This window comes from Parambassis ranga, chromosome 3 (assembly GCF_900634625.1).
Source record: "Parambassis ranga chromosome 3, fParRan2.1, whole genome shotgun sequence".
NCBI classification, from domain to species: domain Eukaryota; kingdom Metazoa; phylum Chordata; class Actinopteri; family Ambassidae; genus Parambassis; species Parambassis ranga.
The window spans coordinates 21,925,112-21,944,280 of NC_041024.1; the positions used below are offsets into that span (position 1 = coordinate 21,925,112).

At 40.8% G+C, this 19,169-nt stretch overlaps 1 protein-coding gene across 3 annotated transcripts in view; it reads left to right on the forward strand.

Annotated features, from left to right (window-relative positions):
• Positions 1-19,169, forward strand: part of phkb (phosphorylase kinase, beta) — a 76,082-nt gene that overhangs the window by 50,360 nt on the left and 6,553 nt on the right. For 2 of the 3 annotated variants that reach the window (XM_028401227.1, XM_028401226.1), the window contains 11 exons: positions 4,836-4,891; positions 6,454-6,547; positions 13,051-13,134; positions 13,916-14,020; positions 15,167-15,249; positions 15,831-15,921; positions 17,355-17,413; positions 17,498-17,660; positions 18,156-18,237; positions 18,399-18,456; positions 18,691-18,781. In XM_028401227.1, coding sequence (XP_028257028.1) covers positions 4,836-4,891; positions 6,454-6,547; positions 13,051-13,134; positions 13,916-14,020; positions 15,167-15,249; positions 15,831-15,921; positions 17,355-17,413; positions 17,498-17,660; positions 18,156-18,237; positions 18,399-18,456; positions 18,691-18,781 — 966 coding nt within the window. The remainder of the gene's footprint in view (positions 1-4,835; positions 4,892-6,453; positions 6,548-13,050; positions 13,135-13,915; positions 14,021-15,166; positions 15,250-15,830; positions 15,922-17,354; positions 17,414-17,497; positions 17,661-18,155; positions 18,238-18,398; positions 18,457-18,690; positions 18,782-19,169) is intronic. The other variant, XM_028401225.1, reaches the window with a different exon arrangement.

A 19,169-nucleotide genomic window follows, 5' to 3' on the forward strand; every position in this document is an offset into this window, starting at 1 on the left:
CAGACCTCTGCAGACGCTCACTTCTTACCAGCATGTCTTCTTTTTAACATGACTTTTATCCTTTTTTTCCATCTTCTTGTCTGTTTGGATTGTAGCTTATTCTGCTTTTTGATGCTCTGAAGCCATGTAGCACCGCATCCCTTTCAGCATCATTATCTGCAGATTTTTATTTTATTCATCATTTAGTTGCCAACGTGTGACAGTACCCAGTCCAGAAAAGCATTGTATTTACTCCCCTGAACATGTGTTTTTTCTGTCCCTTTCTTTACAGGAGCATTTATTTTAATTTGTTTAGTTTCCATGACAGATGTATGCCACCTCTATTTATTAATGCGCCTCTTTCATTAGTCATTGTGTTTTTGTTTGCGCGTAGGTAAACAAAAGTGTTTGTTTTTCCTGTCAGGGAGAAGTGCCTGGAGTTGTTGTGCATGTACTAACACACACACACAGTTAAAACACTGTGTTATTAGCATAAGACAAAACAAATACAGCTCTCTGACTCCATCCCCTCCCCTCTCTCACCTGTTTTGTATCTTTCTCTCATTTATCTCACTTTCTTTGGATTTTTCTGCTACCTTCACAGAAACAGCACCACCCACTCATTTTTTCAACATCTAATCTTTTTTTTAGAAGTTACATTTGACTGCGAATGCTTTTATTATTCTTTTAAGCACATAAATTCCTCCTTTTGGTCTTGTGTCCCAGGCCTGTACTGCTGAGCTTTGATTTTGTAGACGCGTGTCTTTTAGCTGTTGCAGCACTACGTTGTGTGTCAGCCACATTAAGGTTAGTTCTGTGGCTGACTATTGATTTAAGCCTCTTTAATAAATCCACCCTGGTTAAACCAGACCAGACTCAGCTGGATGTTCACCATCTGACCATCTTTGCTGAGTTTCTGTTGTTTTCATTTCCATATTTAAAGCCCTTGGCCAGACGTTTGTGTGTGTAATTATCTTCCAGCCACACTGCTCTCCCCATGTGCTGGTTTGGACCTTATTGATGGTCTGCACTTCCTCCTACAAGGGATTTTGAGTTAGCAGTAAATGCTTCACCACTTTATTTGCTTAGATCGGGAATGAATAATTCACATTTTCATATCAATTCAGTGAAGAAACATGGATGCAAAACACATGATGTGATTAATAATCGGTGTGGTGCTATAATAATGATGCTAGTTCAGGCTCAAGTTCTACTTCATGGCAGCTCTGAGGTCTCTGCTTCTGCCCTCCTGAGCACAGTGTTTAGGTATCCAGTATCCAGTGTTCAGGCCTGGTTTACTGATTTCCCCTCAGGAAGCAGGAGTTATCAGAGGAGCATTTAAAACTGGCGGCTTAAACTCACTGCCCTGTGACCCAGAGAAGTATTCACAAAGTCATAGATTTCTAAAACTTTATTATACTAGAATTCCTAAATGCTGTAAAAAATGATGTATATATCAACTTTAGAATTCCTTTGGAGTCATTTAGTTTCCACAGTTTAAGGCATGTTTAAGGACGATGAGGCTTGATACAATGGCCACATTCCAGCAGCAGCAGACTGTATATCTTGTCCAACATATGCCAGCTGGATGCCTGATTAGTGCCTGGCTCTAATGCTCTGAGGTTGAGCGAATGTAAGCATGATTTGATGGAATTTGCTTGTTTTGAATAGATCAAGACTTAAAATTCCTCCAACTGACATCACAAGCTTCCTGCTTCAGCTCTCCTCGCCCTCCACCTCTTTGCCTGTATTTATTTGGTTTAATTGGTCTATGACACTACTGTAATGGTAATGGTTAAAGCCTCCCACATGGACTCAAAGTAGCCTTTGATGTCACAGGCGCTTCTAAATTTCACTGCTCAAAAAAATAAAGGGAACACTTAAAGAACTCAATGTAACTCCAAGTCAGTCACTCTTCTGTGAAATCAGCCTGTCCAGTTAGGATCAACACTGATTGTGAATCAGTTTCAGCTGCTGTTGTGCAAATGGAACAGACAACAGGTGGAAATGAGGCAGTGATCAAGACAGCCCTATAAAGCAGAGGTTCTGCAGGTGCTGACCACAGAACATTTCTCTGCTCTCATCCTTTCTGCCTGATGTTTGATCACTTTTGCACCTGTAGTGCATGATATGCAGTAAGAAAATGCAGTAGTCTGTGCTACCACTATCACAGGCAACAGCCTTCTTAATACTGAGAGCTGTCATACATATTAAAGGAAGTGTAACAATAATCAATACAGCCAGACCCTAGTTGTGCACTATGTTTATTCATTTTAATTCAGATCAGTCATATTAACCCTTTTGCAGTGCATCCCCGGTGCTTACACACTAGTAAAGTATCCATTTGGATGCTGTTGTAGCCTACACATATCAGTCAGTTATGTTGAGTGCATTTCAGTAGTAGTTCTTTCTAGTTCGAGTGATGCAATTCATGTTAGCGGCTTGCTCATCTATACTCCAGCCTGCCTTGACTTCTAGTAGCAACACCCAGGAGAAGCTGCTTGAACTTGCTGTGCTTGTAGGTTAGCACATAGGTTTCATGCGTAGGTGGAGGCAGTGCGGTGAGGGGAGGACAGCACATTATTCCATCAAGTAATATTTGATTCACATGGTCTAAAAGCAGTGCAGGACGGAGTCAGTTCTTAGCAGCTTTCCTGTTGCAATGTTTACTGTTATGTTAAGTTACGTTTTAGAATTGAATCACCTGTCTTAAGCTGCAACTCATTGGTTCTGTTTTTGTCATTTTGTTAGTTAGTTTGAAGAAGGTCTCGCTCTGTCGGGTTCATCCAAGGTTCAGTATGATTCGTTAACCACCCCCGTGGTGAGGTGACATGTCTTTTCTTCTCCATTTTCTCCTCAGACTCCACAACATTTTGGTCACACTACATTGATGTTTTTAGGGTGCTGCTGAAAAAAGGATGTTTAAAGGAACATTTGAAGACTCGTCTCATTTTCCTCTCTGCGGTTGTTCTGCCATGTGTCGACAGTACAGAGGGAGCACACATCTCCTGTGTCTCCTTTATGTATTTTCATATCTTCTCCACTTCCAAGTGATTCCTTTCTGTCTGTTTAGAGCTCTGCGTTAATGACAGAGTTGCATTGCAGCATTTTAGAAGCAATTGCTCCCCTATTAATCAGGGGAGATGTGTGTTTTTGTCCTAACAAGTGACTGCCTCCTCTCTGTTCTCTCTCCACACTCTGATTGATGATAACAAGGTTGTTGGCTAAAACCCGCTCTTATCGACCAAAACAAAATGGCTCCCAGTGTTTTTCTGTGTATGTGTGCATCCATGACGCATGCATGCTTATGTGTGTTGTTCATTTGTACTGTAATGCTAAATATGACTCTGTTAATCTGTGCATTCATGCTTGTGTTAATATATAGCAAGTGTAGGCATATGATATGATGGTGGTCGTCCACACACACAATTACATGCAAATAAAGCATGAGATGATTAAAGGCAACAGAGCACACAAACACAGAGATTTAAATGTGCATGGATATAACAATGTACACAACTCTCCAGAGGAAACAGAAAGAAATATACTTCTTAACACACATACAGTAAAAACCTACAGGGAAATGGGGTAAATAAAAGACTGACAGAGCAACAAAGGCGTCTTCTTTTACTGAAGATGATGGTAATTCAGCACAGGTATTCTATTTTTTTCTTCCAAAAACACATTGTTACAGTTACTGTGTATGCTCTGCTTCATTTCTATGTGATGTATTCAGTGTTCAGGTGCCCCCACTACAAGACAAACAGTTGTTATTTTTCTTGTCTGCGTTTTTTTTCGCTGATTGTCCTCAAGCCCAAAGGGTCCGAGAAACCTGCAGAGAAAACCTCTCAAATGTTTTTTTTTTCTTTACTCCCCCTGTGTCTCTGCATTCACACTGCAGGCAACACAACTGATGTGTTGCTGCATTCTGATGCTTTTACACTAGTTATTGTGCAGTTTTATTGATACCATATACTGTAAAACCATAAATATTTCATGACGTAATCAGTAGGTTTCTGAGGGGCAATGTTGAGTCCCTGTAGGAGGCTGTGATTGTCACCTTTTTGTGTCTAAACCATCATACATTATATCATGGGAATCTATAAAAAATGACTCACTATTTGGAACAGCCCCTAAAGGCTGCAGGTGGAACTGCAGTTTTTGATACCTCAACTTGGTCTTAATTTCTCAGACCTGGTGGTCCATGTCCTGCCTCTGTGTGGGAGGCTCTGTCATTGTCATTGTTTTAAATGCAACTGAAAGCAACTCCAACGACACAGATCTTAAAAAAAACATGGTGTAGGGTGAATATCTGATGTTTGTATTTGCTTCATTTAATCATGTTTAAACTATCATTCCTGTATGTTGGGACCAACAGGCTCATGTTTATCTCCATCTTTGCTCCTTCTTCCCTCGTGCACCTCTCTCCTCCTTCCTAACTCTCATTTCCTTTCCTCCTGGCTGGTCTCTGCATTTGCCATCAACATTTTGTTAGTGATTCAGAGTTTTATTTTCATTTCAATTGTGGGAGTGTAGAGGTAGCAATAACACCGGCTATTGTTATTATAGAGGGAATGAGCTGAATTTTGATTTTTAGCTCCTCTCTCTCTCTTTTTCTCTTTCTCTCTGTCACACACAACAGGCACAGTCACGCAATCAAATTCAATTCTAGTCAATTCAGCTTTCCTTTTTGGCAAGAATGCATCACCAAAGCAATGAAGTAAAGTAATAAGCAATCATGCAAAAACATCAGAGAACATGGAAAGTACACAAAGTATAAGGTTTAGTGTGATACCACTCTCAATGTACCTTAATGCAGGTAATTTTAATCTCACTGCTCTCTCTCTCTTTCACAGGGTCCCATAGAGAATGATGTTGTGATTCACGTGGCCCTGATAGCGGAGAGCCAGAGGTAATGTGTGTCTCTTAATGTGTTGAAGGTCATAAACGGAGGTAATTTTCCACTCCTCTTTCCTGTCAGCTCTCTCAATGCTGTGAATGCATTGAGCTTGTAAAGCCGAATCTCAGCCTAACCTTTGCCATCATCTATCACATTGTTGGGTTTTGTGTTAGCACATGTGTGCATGTGTATGCATGTATTTATACATGTGTAGGAGTGTGAGTGGGTGTCTGTTAAACAGTGTCAAATGACTCTGCCAAGCCTGTTAACCTGTAGCTTCAATTACCCCATCACCGTTGCATTGTCTGTCTCGCTGCTGTTAAGGCATAACGCTGCAGTTCAACAGCAATACATAAGAGTGTAAGTCAAGATTTGTAATATAGCTGCTGGGCTACAGCTTTGTGTGTGATTTTAGGCTGGTATGGGTTTATCAGTTTAGGGATGTTTAGCTTCAGCAAACAGAGGAGACGCTTATCAGCTTTAAACAGCCAGCAGCTACTTGTAAAAGGCTTATTTCAACATGTTTGGACAAGTAAACATTTAACCCTTTTTAAAACAATACTTAAAGATAAAGGCCTTATTTTATGGTCTTTCAGTTTTAATAAACCAGGGGTTAGGTGTCAGTTATTCAGCTCCGAATTCTGCATGATGTCAAAGTGTACTTAGTGTACGTAGATAATGTTAAGACATTCTGTTTTAAGTTTCAACAGGATAATGGTACTATAAGTGGGAAGAATGTAATCAATGGGTGGTCATGGAAGAGCATAGAGCCCACATTTTAATCGCACTGCAGAGACATTGAACCAAAAAGTTCATCTAATAAAAGAAGATTGCACAGAGGATTTTCAGAACTAGGTTGCTTACAAAGCTAACGTTGTCTTGTCCAAATATCTAAAATATATAAATATATAGAGAAAACTATTTTGCAAGAGAAATCTAAGATCAAAACACATGCATAAAGGGCCACAACAGTGAAATTTACTCTCTCAAAACAATCCTCAAACATGACCAAACAAAATGTTGCCATCAATCTGCCATTATCCTATGTTTACCTGGGTTTGTTTTTATTTTAATCTTTGTTTTTTTGTTGTATTTCTGGTTATTTTGGTGTACTGTATTTTTTTTTGTTTTGCCATGTTTTGGTAGTGATTTCATGTCTTATTTTGAAAGTCTTGTCTCTCGTGTGTATCCTCACCTGCCTTACTTCCTAGTGTTTTCCCCTCATATGTGATTGCTCTCTCTGCCCTAATGTGTCTCCCCTGTGTTTTTTAGGGTTAGCGTTTACCTAGCACAGCTCATTACTCTTAAAATGTGTGGTGCACATTCCACAATTAGCAGAGGACCTTTTATTGATCTTTGAGGAATACCATACACTTTTAAACTGTCAGATATATTGAATTATTAGGTAGTTGTAAGCAGAACCATCAAAAACACACTGTTTATCAATGACAAGAGAGTGTAGCTGAATGTTGCATTTAAATTAAGCAAGTTAACAGTGTCATCCACACAAAACAACAGTTGTGGCAGCTGCTCTTGATATAATTTTGAAGTTGTGTGTCTCTGTGTGTCTGTAGACTGCAGGTATTTTTGAACACCTATGGCATTCAGACCCAAACACCCCAGCAAGTGGAGCCCATCCAGATCTGGCCCCAGAAGGAACTTGTCAAGGTAACGTTGGTCAAAAACATTGTTAAAGGCCTGCACTGTTTTCACTTAAGTAGCTTTCTAGTCTCACATGGCAAAGTTGACTATCATGGTAACCACGTAGCCATGCACACTTCCAAACTATGAATATGAACTGCATACAACCTTATGGAGAAATTCAATGATTTACAGATCTACTGTGCACACTCACAGCTGCTAGGCTCTGACTGGGCAATCATTGATCACGGGGAGGGATTATTGTTCCATGGTCCATTGAAGTCTAACTGATTGCAGACATGTTATACAGTTGAATGATTTAAGGGCTTTTCCTTATCTTCAAAAATGGCATTCCCAGTAATTCCTGTCTGCTCTGAGTGATTGTGAGGAAATTTGAAGGAAGGAAACCGCGATAGATTTATTGATGCCACCCCATCAAATCTACACAAATCAGCCAGATTGCATTTCAGCATTTATCTATCAATATTCTAGTAGATCTTGGCTCAGTCACCCCATCTACCTGTCAACCCAAGAGATCCTGCTTAAAGATATTCTTCTTGATTGTTCCATCACTCAGCACGGCTGTACTGCGGTTGTAGTGATTGATTAGTCAAAGAGTCATTGTTCACATTGATTGATCAACATAATGGTGGAGCTGTCACTGCGGTGAATTGGAGCTGAACCGTTTCCAAATTTGTTCTCAGAAGACTGCTTAAAACAGTCGTGAAAGAGATGAAGGATATTTTTAAATGAGGGTTGTTGTGTGCAGGAAATTTGGAATCACTTCAGTTGTAACCCTCACAGCTGCTTCAGTCTTTGAGTCGTTGGAACATTGTGCGTTCAACACAAGCAGATCAGTTTGAAGATCGTTTAATAAAAAAATACATATAAAGGAGCTGCCCTGGATGAAATCCCAATAACTTTAAAAACTCAGAGGAACTAATAAAAATGCTTGAAAAACATGAGCTTAATGGGCATTATGAATAATAATTCAGTTGAAGTTTTAATATTCTTTGTGCGTTGCTTTCTTTTCTCTGGTGTTATGTACACTGTCAAGGCTGTAAAGGTCTGTTGGAGTAGAGTGATCCTTTTGTTTATGAGGAATGTTTCAGCAGTCATCCTTCTTTATAGCGTCTGTGTAAGCAGAAGACTGTAAAGTGTGTATCTCAGAGGATATGAGCTATAGAAACCCCTGATGTTGTTGTTTTCATTATAAATTGCCATTCTCTACAAAAGAGTTTGGGTTCAATAACATTTCATCAAACCTGAATCCACCAGCAAATCTACTCATCAAATCTAAATCCTTTCCAATCCCTTATTGAATCTTTTCAGGTTCAACTTTAAGCTACGAAAGTCACAAGTACCTTAACATTTAAGAGTGAAGCTCAAAGACTGATCATCAAATGTTGGTTCTCTGCCTTTTTACGCATCGCTCCTGCACCATTGTGACTCAAAGTTAGGAAGATGTGCTGGTTTAAAATAAAAGTTGGGGCCAGGATGGGAGTACTGCTGCTCCTAGATAAAGCAGTAGAGTTTTATAGTCTTTTTGAACATCCAATGAGATGACGTGTCTGTATGATCCATTCCTTTTCCATAGAAAGGAAACAAATCTTCTGTAACTTGTCCTAGCTGCAATTTTCATCCTGTCCACTCTGCTTCTTTCATCTTCTGCAGATTACACCATTTGTACTGTCACGTCTGTGACACTGAGCACTACCTAACGACCAACTTCAGTTTCGCTCCCATTTACATCCGTCACTCAAGTCCTGGTCTCTCCCCCTTAGATACTGTCCCTCATCTGCAAGTGTATTGTTTGAAGTCTGCCATCTCTGCATGTCTTCTGTCTCTCTTCTATCATATCCGTCACTCAAACCCTGGTCTCCTGCCTCACCTCTACTCCTCATCTGTCATGCGTGCTTTATGGCATCTATTCTCATCCCTATGTTCGACAAACAGCCATTTTCTTCTATCATGTCACCTCTCTGTTCACTTCCTTTAGGCCTTTGTGCCTCCTTTACCCCACACCCCCGCCCCAGTTCTCCCCCTCTAGGTGTACATCCTGCCCCACCCCGATTACACCAAACAAATCCTCCCCTCCAGGTCCATCATCTGCCTTTGAGCTGTCAAACCCGTTACTTTTCTCCTTCTGTAGCTTCTTTCTGCTGTGTGCTGCTCAGCCTCTCAGATGGATGTGCAATTGTGAGTCAGAGCGGGCGCTGTGTTGAATATTAAATCCAAAAGCCCAGACAGACGTTTCTTCCACGACAGAATCTGTTTATCTCGGAGTCACCACCATCTCCGTTGCTGCAGGCGGCATTTGCTCACCTCACCTCTCGTTTCTCGCAGACATTTGATTGTGTTGACAACAGCTGCCTGACGATGGAAGAGTGGCAATTACATTTGCTGTGTGTTATTCCCACCCGTGCACCCCTAAAGCTTATCCCCTCTCTTGCAAATCATTGCTTTGCCCCAAAATAGCCTTCCTTTTTAGCTGTTTCATATCTGATAGTCAGAGGGAAGGTCCCTGTGGACAACATTGTGTTTGTTGAGACTGATGTTTTTTCCTCATTCAAGTTACAAGCAATTTGAAAGGGGTGGCACAAAATGTATTTACTGAGAGAAACCATCTGAAACGCTCGGAAAGTAAAAACAAAGTCTTCCTATTTGTGTTTGTGTGTGCATGTGTGCTTTGGTTTTATGCAAGTTTTTGAAACTTCTTCACTGTGTGAGGTGATCAACAGTAATTTACATAAAACCAAGCAAAACAAATATTCTGAAAGAGTCGGTGGTCACTGCTGTCATACTTCCTCTCCTTTACCAAGCCTACAATCCATCAGCCTGTTCTCCAGAGTGCTTTGGTGCTTGGTAGCAGTCGGGGAAAATAAGACTCCTAGACCTCCCCTGTAACTTTGTCCCACACCTGTTCCCAGACTGGCTGAGAGATCTAATCCTCCTGGGTCAGCCTTAGTGCCTCTGCCCAGTGACTAGTAAACCTCTAGAGGGGGACACCTTATCAGGTGCATGAACCGCCTGAACTGAATGACGTCATCATCTGCAAGCAGGGATGACACCTAACTGTGCTGAATATATACATCACCTGTGTGACATGTCACAATCCTCCTCCATGAAAATCCACAGCAGGACTGGAGACAAGGTCTGCTGCAGTCCAACTAGTCTGACTTAATGATGCTGAGGATGCAGACATAGCCTGGGGGAGCCAGTCATAAGCCTTCTCTATGTCCACAAAACACATGCAGACTGGATTAGCAAACTCCCAGGCCCCCTTAACTATCTGTCAGAGAGTACAAAAGCTGGTTCACAATGCAGCCTGAATAGAATCCTGGATCTGACACTGAACTATGTTTCCTAACCTCCTTTGTTGTAGCTTCGCACAATGCTATGCACAGTGTATTTGCCTACTTACAGTACTGTATTTTCAGTGAACAACAACTCTGTCAATGCACATATGGGGTTGTGGAAGTATTGTCCAAAAGGAGACATAAAAAATACACACATGCTAACAGATAAGGTCTGAAAACCACAAGATGTAATCCCAAATTCAATAGCCACTCACAGTATGCTTTCGAGTTGTTTGGCAAAAGCTCTAACCTGCATGTTTTCTATAAATCCCTCTAAATGACAGTATCTGCTGTAAAAGTAAATTTGTTCTGCACATTTTGTGACTCACAACAGTTGCATTTATATTATTTAGGGCACCAACCCAGCAGTGATAAATAAGTGTTCCTATCCTGCAGAGTTTGTCAGAGAATAGTTCTTTTTTTTTTTTTACTTTGTACCCATTGCAGAAGTGTAACATGCAGCCTTTAAGTACAACTTTCTATTAAGTTTCCCACCTGTCAGGCTTGCGCCTTGCAGTTTGTGCTTTGGTCAGTGAAAATGTAAAGGAATGAAAAGGATGCTTTGATAGGCTCCCTGCGTGTTGTCGTTCTTCATTGGTATTCTGCACGCAGGAAGTATTGGGTGCAGAGGTTTTTCCGACATCCCCTGGCTCTTCTCCTCCAGGTTTCATCTGTGCCTGTTAGGGCAGTGCTTTGTAGTGTCACATAATCCTCTATTAACCTTTTTTACTTTATATAGTATACACACATTCCTTATTTGACAATATTTAAAGGGTACTTTTCCCCTTTTAGTGTAATTTCTTATTAAATGGTACAGCCCCTGCTTTGTCCTGTAGTATTCAGTAAGCTGAGGGGTACACAGGAGTAGCAGAGCTCCACCTTTTGGTTAACAGCATGTATTGCATTAGGTTTGATGATGGGAGAATGCGGCAAGTAGGGGTTTGACTGGCAGATGCTGTATCACAATAGAAGGTATTTGAATGTAGAGTTCATACAAAGGCGATCTCAGCTAGACACGTCAGTAACATTATACACCTATGTTGCACATAAACACATGAACAATAAGTTGTGGTCCATGCCTTGCCGCTCGGCTTCGATCCAGCAAGGAGTGGGAGATCAATGTCCACCTTCTTTTCCTTTCACATCTTTCAGGGTGTTTTGACAGCAAGCGGTGCAATGGTGTGAAGCCTTTATTTGAATTTACCAAAGAAATGCTCGGTAAACTGAAAGGCTGGAGCCACTGTGTTCTCCTCACAGTGTATTTCAGAGTCAGCAGAGAGAGAAGGCTGTGACCTTTTCTGCAGCTTTTTTTTTTGTTTTGATGAACTTCTCTGCCCTTTGAGATAATAAGTGTTTAATCACTACTGCACCTGTGCACCAGTACTATTTATTTGCCGTTTTTTCCTGTTGATTAAGGCTTTTTGTGAACTTGTGGGTGAATCATAATGTGTCTAACTTGGCTTACTCCATTTAAATTGACCTCGGCTATCCTGAACCACTCTTCTTTCACGGCCAAACCCTGTTGGAGCTGAGCATTACAGCCATACTCACCCCTTTAGCCTCTGCGCGCTGGACGTCTCAGCTCTGCTGATGTGAACAGTTTTCAGCTCATAAACTTGCTTTATACTTGAGATATGACTCAGGGGTTTCACCTTGAGACTGTGGGACCGGGCTGAGTCTTAAGAAATGACGTCTGACTTAAACCGCAGGCCGCACCCTGGCCTTAAATAAGGGACCACCTGCAGTCCTGGTGCTGGAAGGAGGATTAGAGCATGACAGAGTGAAAGGTGTTGTCTTTAAATATATTTGATGACTTTCATGAAATTTAGTTAAAATATTGAATAGGTCATTTTAATTTTAATGCCCAAGTCAAAACACTGCATCCTACATGTCCCATAATGCAATCAACAGTGTCTCACATTCACTCTCTCTCAAACTCCTCAGGGTTTAGCACAGGCTTCCTATTGTAATTTTGTAAGACCACAGGGATGGAGCTGGGCTCTGAAGCTATTTTGGCTGCTTGGAATAACATCAAACAATTTCTACAACAGCGGTTACATTTATCAAAAGCCTCCAAATCAGAATTTCATTTTTGCAATCCAATATCAAAAGCTGCATGATTAAATCAGCTTATCCCCTTTTATTCATTCAGGAAAACATGAGAAAGCTGCACCCAGGAAGCAACTTTCACAGGACTGTAATAGACAGATGCTTAATTAAATAGGCACTAAGTTTGCATTTTAAAAAATGCAGTGAAGTTTAATAGTTTTTCCAAAACCACAAGAAGGACATTCATTCAGCAGATTTTTGGTTTGTCTTTTTTTTTACTACTGATTATGGCACAAAAGCACTGTCGTCATGGCGACATCCTACATCCTACTGAAGCACTGAAGCTTTGGACCCCCCAGAAATGCAGAATGATAGAGCTCTAGTGTTAGCATACCTAGATGTGTATCTACCGTAGTAGTTATTTTATGGAACATGAGTTAGACTCAGCTAGTCTGAGTTTATCCTTAGAGGCAAGCTACCATCAGCTTGCAAAATCTCTTCTTTTCAGTCGAAATGCCAGCCAATAGAATGAGTAGCTATGAGAACACCTGCATTATTTTAAGACAAGGTACGTCAGCTATTTGTGTAATATGCTAAGTGGCTGGAAAGAATCAAACTAAATAGTCATTTCATTTATTTTATTGAGGCTTCAGCCAGGTGTCTTCTGCAACAGTGTTATCAGCTCTGCCCATGGGTGTGCTGGTGTCCACTAAGCACACCGCTGATGGCAGCACAGGGACCTTTTCATTATATCCACATCTCATAACTTTACACAGAGCTATTATTATCAGTAGGTGTTCCAGCCATATGGAGCTGCTGTAATTTCAGCTTCAACAACAAAACTGTCCTCAGTAGGACAGGGAGATATTGAACTTGTGCTTTCATTACTATGGGGAATGGAACTGTGCTGCATGACATTTCATATCAAATACAGTGTTTTTTTTATTTATTTATTTTTAAATCTCAAAGCCGCACCGATGCGAATCGCAGGGACTTGTACACATAAAGATGTGGATTGTAGTTTGCTGTGGAATCAGAAATGTTAGCAGGAAGATTATGTGTATGCTGTGTTTTTGCAGATAAGGCGTTTGTTTGTAAGTGAATGCGTGTCTCTTCCTGCAGGCGTACCGTTTCCTTGCCATCAATAAGAAGCTGGGGTTGAGTGGGCGTCCAGATAGGCCAGTGGGCTGCATCGGGACGTGCAAGGTATTTGAATATGTATACACACACACACACACACACATTTCCCTACCTACCAGTACATGCACACACATATGTACATTACATTTAGCTCTGTTGCACGGGTCATGGGTGACCACGAACTCACCTCCCACATTTGTTGATTGATCTGCATACATTTCCCAGTGCTCCAAGGTTTATGGCAACATTGGAGAATTTCAGTGTTTTCTCTTCAGACATGCAGAATTCATCAGTGAACGCTGAATAGAAGTTGCTTATAGTGTCAGCAATTATTATATTTTAATATGCTAAGCTGCTGTCATGCAGCCTGTGTGTGCTGGCGACGTTTTTTTGTGTGCACTAATGTCTCTTGCTGATGTTTTCTCCCAAATGAAGGTCACAGCACGACCAAATAAGTTGAGCTATAGCAGCTTTCGCGAACAAAGGCATCGCCAAACAAATGAATCATGGCTGCAAACGCATTGCTAAGACAATATTATAATGGAACATTTATGGGGAAGACGGCAGCCTGCCAGAGGACATTATCATCATCAGTCTGTCTGTACAAGTGTGTGTGGCACTCTGACAATCTGTTTGTGTGCAAGAGAGATTTTTCTGTATTTTCTCTCACTTGTATGTGCGGGTGTGTTATAAGGAGTGGTTATGTAACTCCTGGGTGCCCCCTTCTATTGCCAGATTGATGGCTTGTTTTATATGCTGCCCAGAATAATGTATACGTGGCTACTTGTGAGCCATTTGTCTTCTAATGCAATACTGTGTGTGTGTGTGTGCGTCTCCCTCTCTTTAGATTTATCGCATCCTGGGCAAGACGGTGGTGTGCTACCCAATAGTGTTTGATCTAAGTGACTTTTACTTGTCCCAAGATGTTATGCTGCTGATTGATGACATTAAGGTAAGTCAGGGTCACATTATGAAGCACCAATACCCCGGCTCCACTCAAAGCACTTTTTATGTACTTGGAGAACTTAAATAACATGTTCAGTCCCAATGATTTATATCTGAGAAAACCAGGGGATAGCATGAATGCACTTTAAGTTAACAGAGCTCCACAGGAAGGCCATAGGAGAGATGTCTGCTTCATATCAGGACTCATACTAGCATCTTCTCAATTTTCTAAACTAATAAACTGCATAATCTGCAAATTGACATCAAACAGACTTTCGATTAGACACTTGCATTAGGTTTCTGAACATGAACTCAGCTAGCGCTTGATGTGACAAAGTCATTCTAGGTAGATGGGAGAAGTTGTGGAGGAACAGTGAGAAGGCCTGGGATCAATTCTCTTCTCTGTTCTGCTGCAATTTTGACACATCATTGTTCTACAATGCTTACATTCTCTCCTTCTTTGTATAGAAGGGTACAGGGTGTATGGTGTAAAGGTGTACCTTGCTCTGATTACACTAGCTTCTGATCACTATCATGATACTAAACATGAAGTGAATGTAAATGTTCATTATTTCCAGGCTTACTAATAATCATGATGCTGTCAGACTATATAACACGCATTACCTTTGCATTACTGATACTTACATACTGACTGTTCCTGGCTAGGAGTGTCACCACCAGCTGCAGCAAAAAGTGGTTTGTGTTGCTGTAATGCAACAGCAGTCATGGTGATGGCTGTCTTAAGTTGTTTACCATGCAATTGTAAGGCTCCCTGTTCAATTCAGTAGAGGGACTTTTTTTTGGCAACAGCTTCACTTTCTCACCAGTCAAATAAAGACAAAATAACTGCTCAAACACTCTGAGACAGAAAGTGATATGTTGTTTTAAAAAGATGTAATAGAGCTTAATCTAACATATAAGCATGTTTTAGTTGTATAATGCACATGATAAATAGGCCTCTGCCTTATATTCACACTGTAGCACAGAGCAGCATTTTTATCATGATGTAGAGCAAATGTTGAGAAGTCATATTATGATATATAACTTTATTAATCATGAGTTGACAGTTAAGCAGTGCCTCTGATTCACTTATTGCACAGATATAGTATATATACATGTCCATGCCAGTCTGAACTGGTGTCTGTGTGTGCAGAACGCCCTGCAGTTCATCAAGCAGTGCTGGAAGATGCAGGGACGTCCGCTCTTCCTGGTTCTCATCCGTGAGGATAACATCAAGTAATACACACACACTCCATTAAAGCTCTTTTATCTTTCTTTTTTTGTCTTCCTGTCATCTGATAGCTTTCTGAAAAGCATTCCTCCTTCTTCTATCTCACTATACATCATTCATTATGTCTCCTTCTATCTGTCATTATGGCTTTAAGCTTGCAACCAAATATCTTGACACTTAATTTAGTGCATTTTTTTTCATTAACACTTCACTGTTTCTCCCGCCACCTCTCTTTTTCTTCGATGTCTGCTATTTGTCTTGAGAGCAGGAGTGTGCTGCTATGTTTGCTAGCTGATTGGGTGATAATGTTTCTCATTTGTATCACTATAGCCTAGCCGGTGGGCTGATTACAGCAGTATTGATCATTATCCAGGGAGCCATATGTTAAATGTGCTACAAATGCTTAAACGGCCACACTGCGACCACCTGGAATGAGTCCGTGGGATCTTATAGAAGCAATTCAATAGTCATTAGTTTGGTATTGGTCAGGATGACCTGTGTAGTAACAGACATCAGAATGAAGCGGTTACATACCGATTTCTTTAAAAGTTTTACATAAATATTGAATATGTCTTTCTTTCACCAGAGGGAGCCGCTTCAACCCAGTATTGGACATGCTGGCCTCCTTTAAGAAAGGTAACATCGGAGGGGTCAAAGTTCACGTCGACAGACTTCAGGTTTGTTGATCTAATTATTAAAATCATTTTATTAGCAATGTAAATTCCAAAGATGTGCTTCAATCAGATGACAAAAACGCACATTACAATCACAAAAACATGGGACTCCTTCTATTATGAACAAAGCAGAACAGCTGTCAGATATATATGCTGCTCTGCTACTCAGTATAAATTTCATTTGCCATCACTAACGGTGCTCTCATCCATTATTGTGAAGGGTTTCGTAACAGCAGCTGTGTCGTAGGAGAAACACACCACCTGCTCTCTCTCCGGCTGGCTCCTGGATATTACAGCCGCCTCTGAAACGAACATTGGCTTAAATGTACCAAGCTTTTCGACAAATTGTTTTTTGTGTCCGGGCGAAGGTTTTCCAAGTCCCTCCTTATTTTAGCAGCTTATACCGGCGTATTATCCATGCCTGACCTTCATCTGTCAGAGTCAGTTTGGAAACTGTTAATGTGGTTTGTGGTGAGGCCTGATGTAGCTTGTAAAATTGACATAAAGGTTGAACAGGTCAGGTTGCAAATATATTAAGTGTTAAATTCATAGATAATAAGTTAATGGGTCCTTCGGCCTTATAAGAGAAATCCTAATCAGACAGTCAGAGGTAATAGAATGGCCAAATATGTGGTTAAAATGACTTTAAAAAGACATTTAGAATAATGTTTTGGGCATGTTGATGTATAGATCATTATATAATCCACATAGGCAGAATTGGTGAATTTCGATCAGACTCTCATGTTGGCAAGCAGCAAGGAAACGAGGCCATGGTAGAAATTGGTATTATTTTCTCATTGACAGATTTAAACCGCTGCCTTGTCAAACTTATGACAGCTTTTCTAACTCGAACTTCTTCTCTGTGTTTGTGTTGTTCAACAGAGACTTCCACATATGATCCTTTTTTCTGCTTTAAAGGTTTTTTCGCTCTCTCTCTATTTGCCATTCACTTCACAGCTAACCCCTACAGCTTTGAAACGCTCCTGCTCTTCATCATCTCATTGTTATGGGGAGCAGGGTTGCTCCTCTCCTGTGCCTCTTATTTTTGTTTTGGAGTCAACTTCAGTTGGAATGGCTAATATCACATTTAGACCACAGGAGAAAGGCAAACTGAACCGCGCTCCTTAGTCGTCGTGCTTTGTAAATTTTCTGTCTTTTATCGTCACATTACTGGGTTAGGCAACGGAGCCGCACGCATTGGTAAAAATGTGAAAACGGTGAACTTGCTTCACACTTTACTCCATTTGGAATAAGCTGCATTATTTAAGCTCTTGTTTTGGATCCTGAGTCACCTGACAAACATCCCCTCTGGGATTTACACAGCTCACTCTTCCCTCTGCTGTGTCTTCCTGCTGGTTCCTGAGCCTTAAGAGCTTTTTTTTTCACGGGAAAATCTCATCAATGTCTTTTTTTCCTCATAATATTTTTTTTTTTAGACCCTGATATCTGGAGCAGTTGTGGAGCAGCTGGACTTCCTGCGTGTCAATGAAGCAGAGTAAGGTCTTTCTCTATAGTCTTTATGCAAATGGTGTTAACCCTAATACTTACTGACCCACATTGTGTGTGTGCCTGTGCATAGGATCCCAGAGTTTAAAAGCTTTGAGGAGCTGGAGCTTCCTAAGCACTCCAAGGTGAAGAGACAAACAAGCACGCCCAATGCCTCAGACCTGGAGCAGCAACCAGAGATCAGCGTGGAGGAGTGGCAACATAAGCCCACTTGTGAGATCATCCAGAAGTTCCATGTGAGTTGTCTATAATGCATTAAAATGAGGCGATTAGCAGTTGTTTTGGAATCATAACGCCCTGACAGACAAGAAAAGGAGGCACATTTTGAAAAATCAACACATGGGAAAAAACTCACAGACCTGCCTCCACTTTTTACGATTCCAAAAGGATTATCTCCTTATTTTAATGTAAACTACTAAAACCAATCATGTTGAATCTCTCTTAGCCATTTGTCTCCTGTTTTATTTCCAAATATTTGTCCTCAGGTTTTTGTTACATTTAGCCTAAATAAGCTTACAGTTACTGACACTTTCTACAGTCTGACTCGCTACCTGAATATGAGGCCTGTCTATGTGTTTCAGTGTGGGTTTTGTGGTCTAGGAATTCAAATGTCAACACATCACATTGCAGTGATGTTGCTTGATGGGTATTTCAGTGGATTTATAGGCTAGCTTCACATCTATCTATGATGATGATGATGATGATGTTGGCGATCATGTGTCATTGCACAGGACTGCGACTGCTTGGCCAGTCAGGCTCAACTTGCTAGCATCCTTTTACGTAGAGAGGGACCAGACTTCCTTAACAAAGATGGTGAGTATACGCTCTGTGGGTTAGCAAGCAATCAGTTAAGTCAAAAGAGATACTGTTCAACAGGCCTTGTTACCCATCGATCCTCATGTTTTGAATGAAGGATGACTCGATGTGATTGTATGTCTTTATGGAGTTTTTCTAAAGTATATTTTTGATTCCAGAAAATCTACTGGAGGAACTAGAGAGAATCTACAGGAGAGCTGGAAGCAGAAAGCTTTGGTCTGATACTCTGAACACACACCAACACTGACACTGTTTTACCACACTGCATTTATTACGATTCCCGATATTTAATAGTTAATTCTATTATGTTATGACCTTTTATGTCGACTAATATGTGTGGGTGGGATATTTATCCTAAACTGTATGAGCTGGATATTGTGTGACAGCTTTTCACATTAGCCCAATCTGTGTAATCTAACTATTTAATTATTTAATCTGGCTGAACTGTAGGCTGGCAGTGCGCTACGCCGCTGCCATTATCAAGAAGTTCGCCAGCTCTATAGCTCCTCACATCACCACAATACTGGTGCATGGGAAACAGGTAAAGTCCAGGCAGAGGAGGAATCAAGGTCCTGCATGTGTGCCCCAATTAGCTGCCTAGCTAGTGGTCTAGCTTGAGAGCTATTTTGTGTACAGCGCTACCAAAATATGGAATACCTGCATATTTGTGTAATTGTAGTCCTACCATTTTTCAATTGAATACATTTTATGTAGTACAATCTTGAAGTACACTGAAGCTTAACTAACCAGGATTGTGACTGGTAACAGCTGCTAAAATGTCCACTATAGCTAAATTAATTTCTAATGAAACAGAATAATAAAACATGGCTAACTCTCACGCAGTCATGAGTTTGGCCCAGCCAGCTCGGCCTAGCTAGCAGGCACCTTGACTCAGATGTGCACAGAGGCGTGTGGTCACTGTTGGCTTT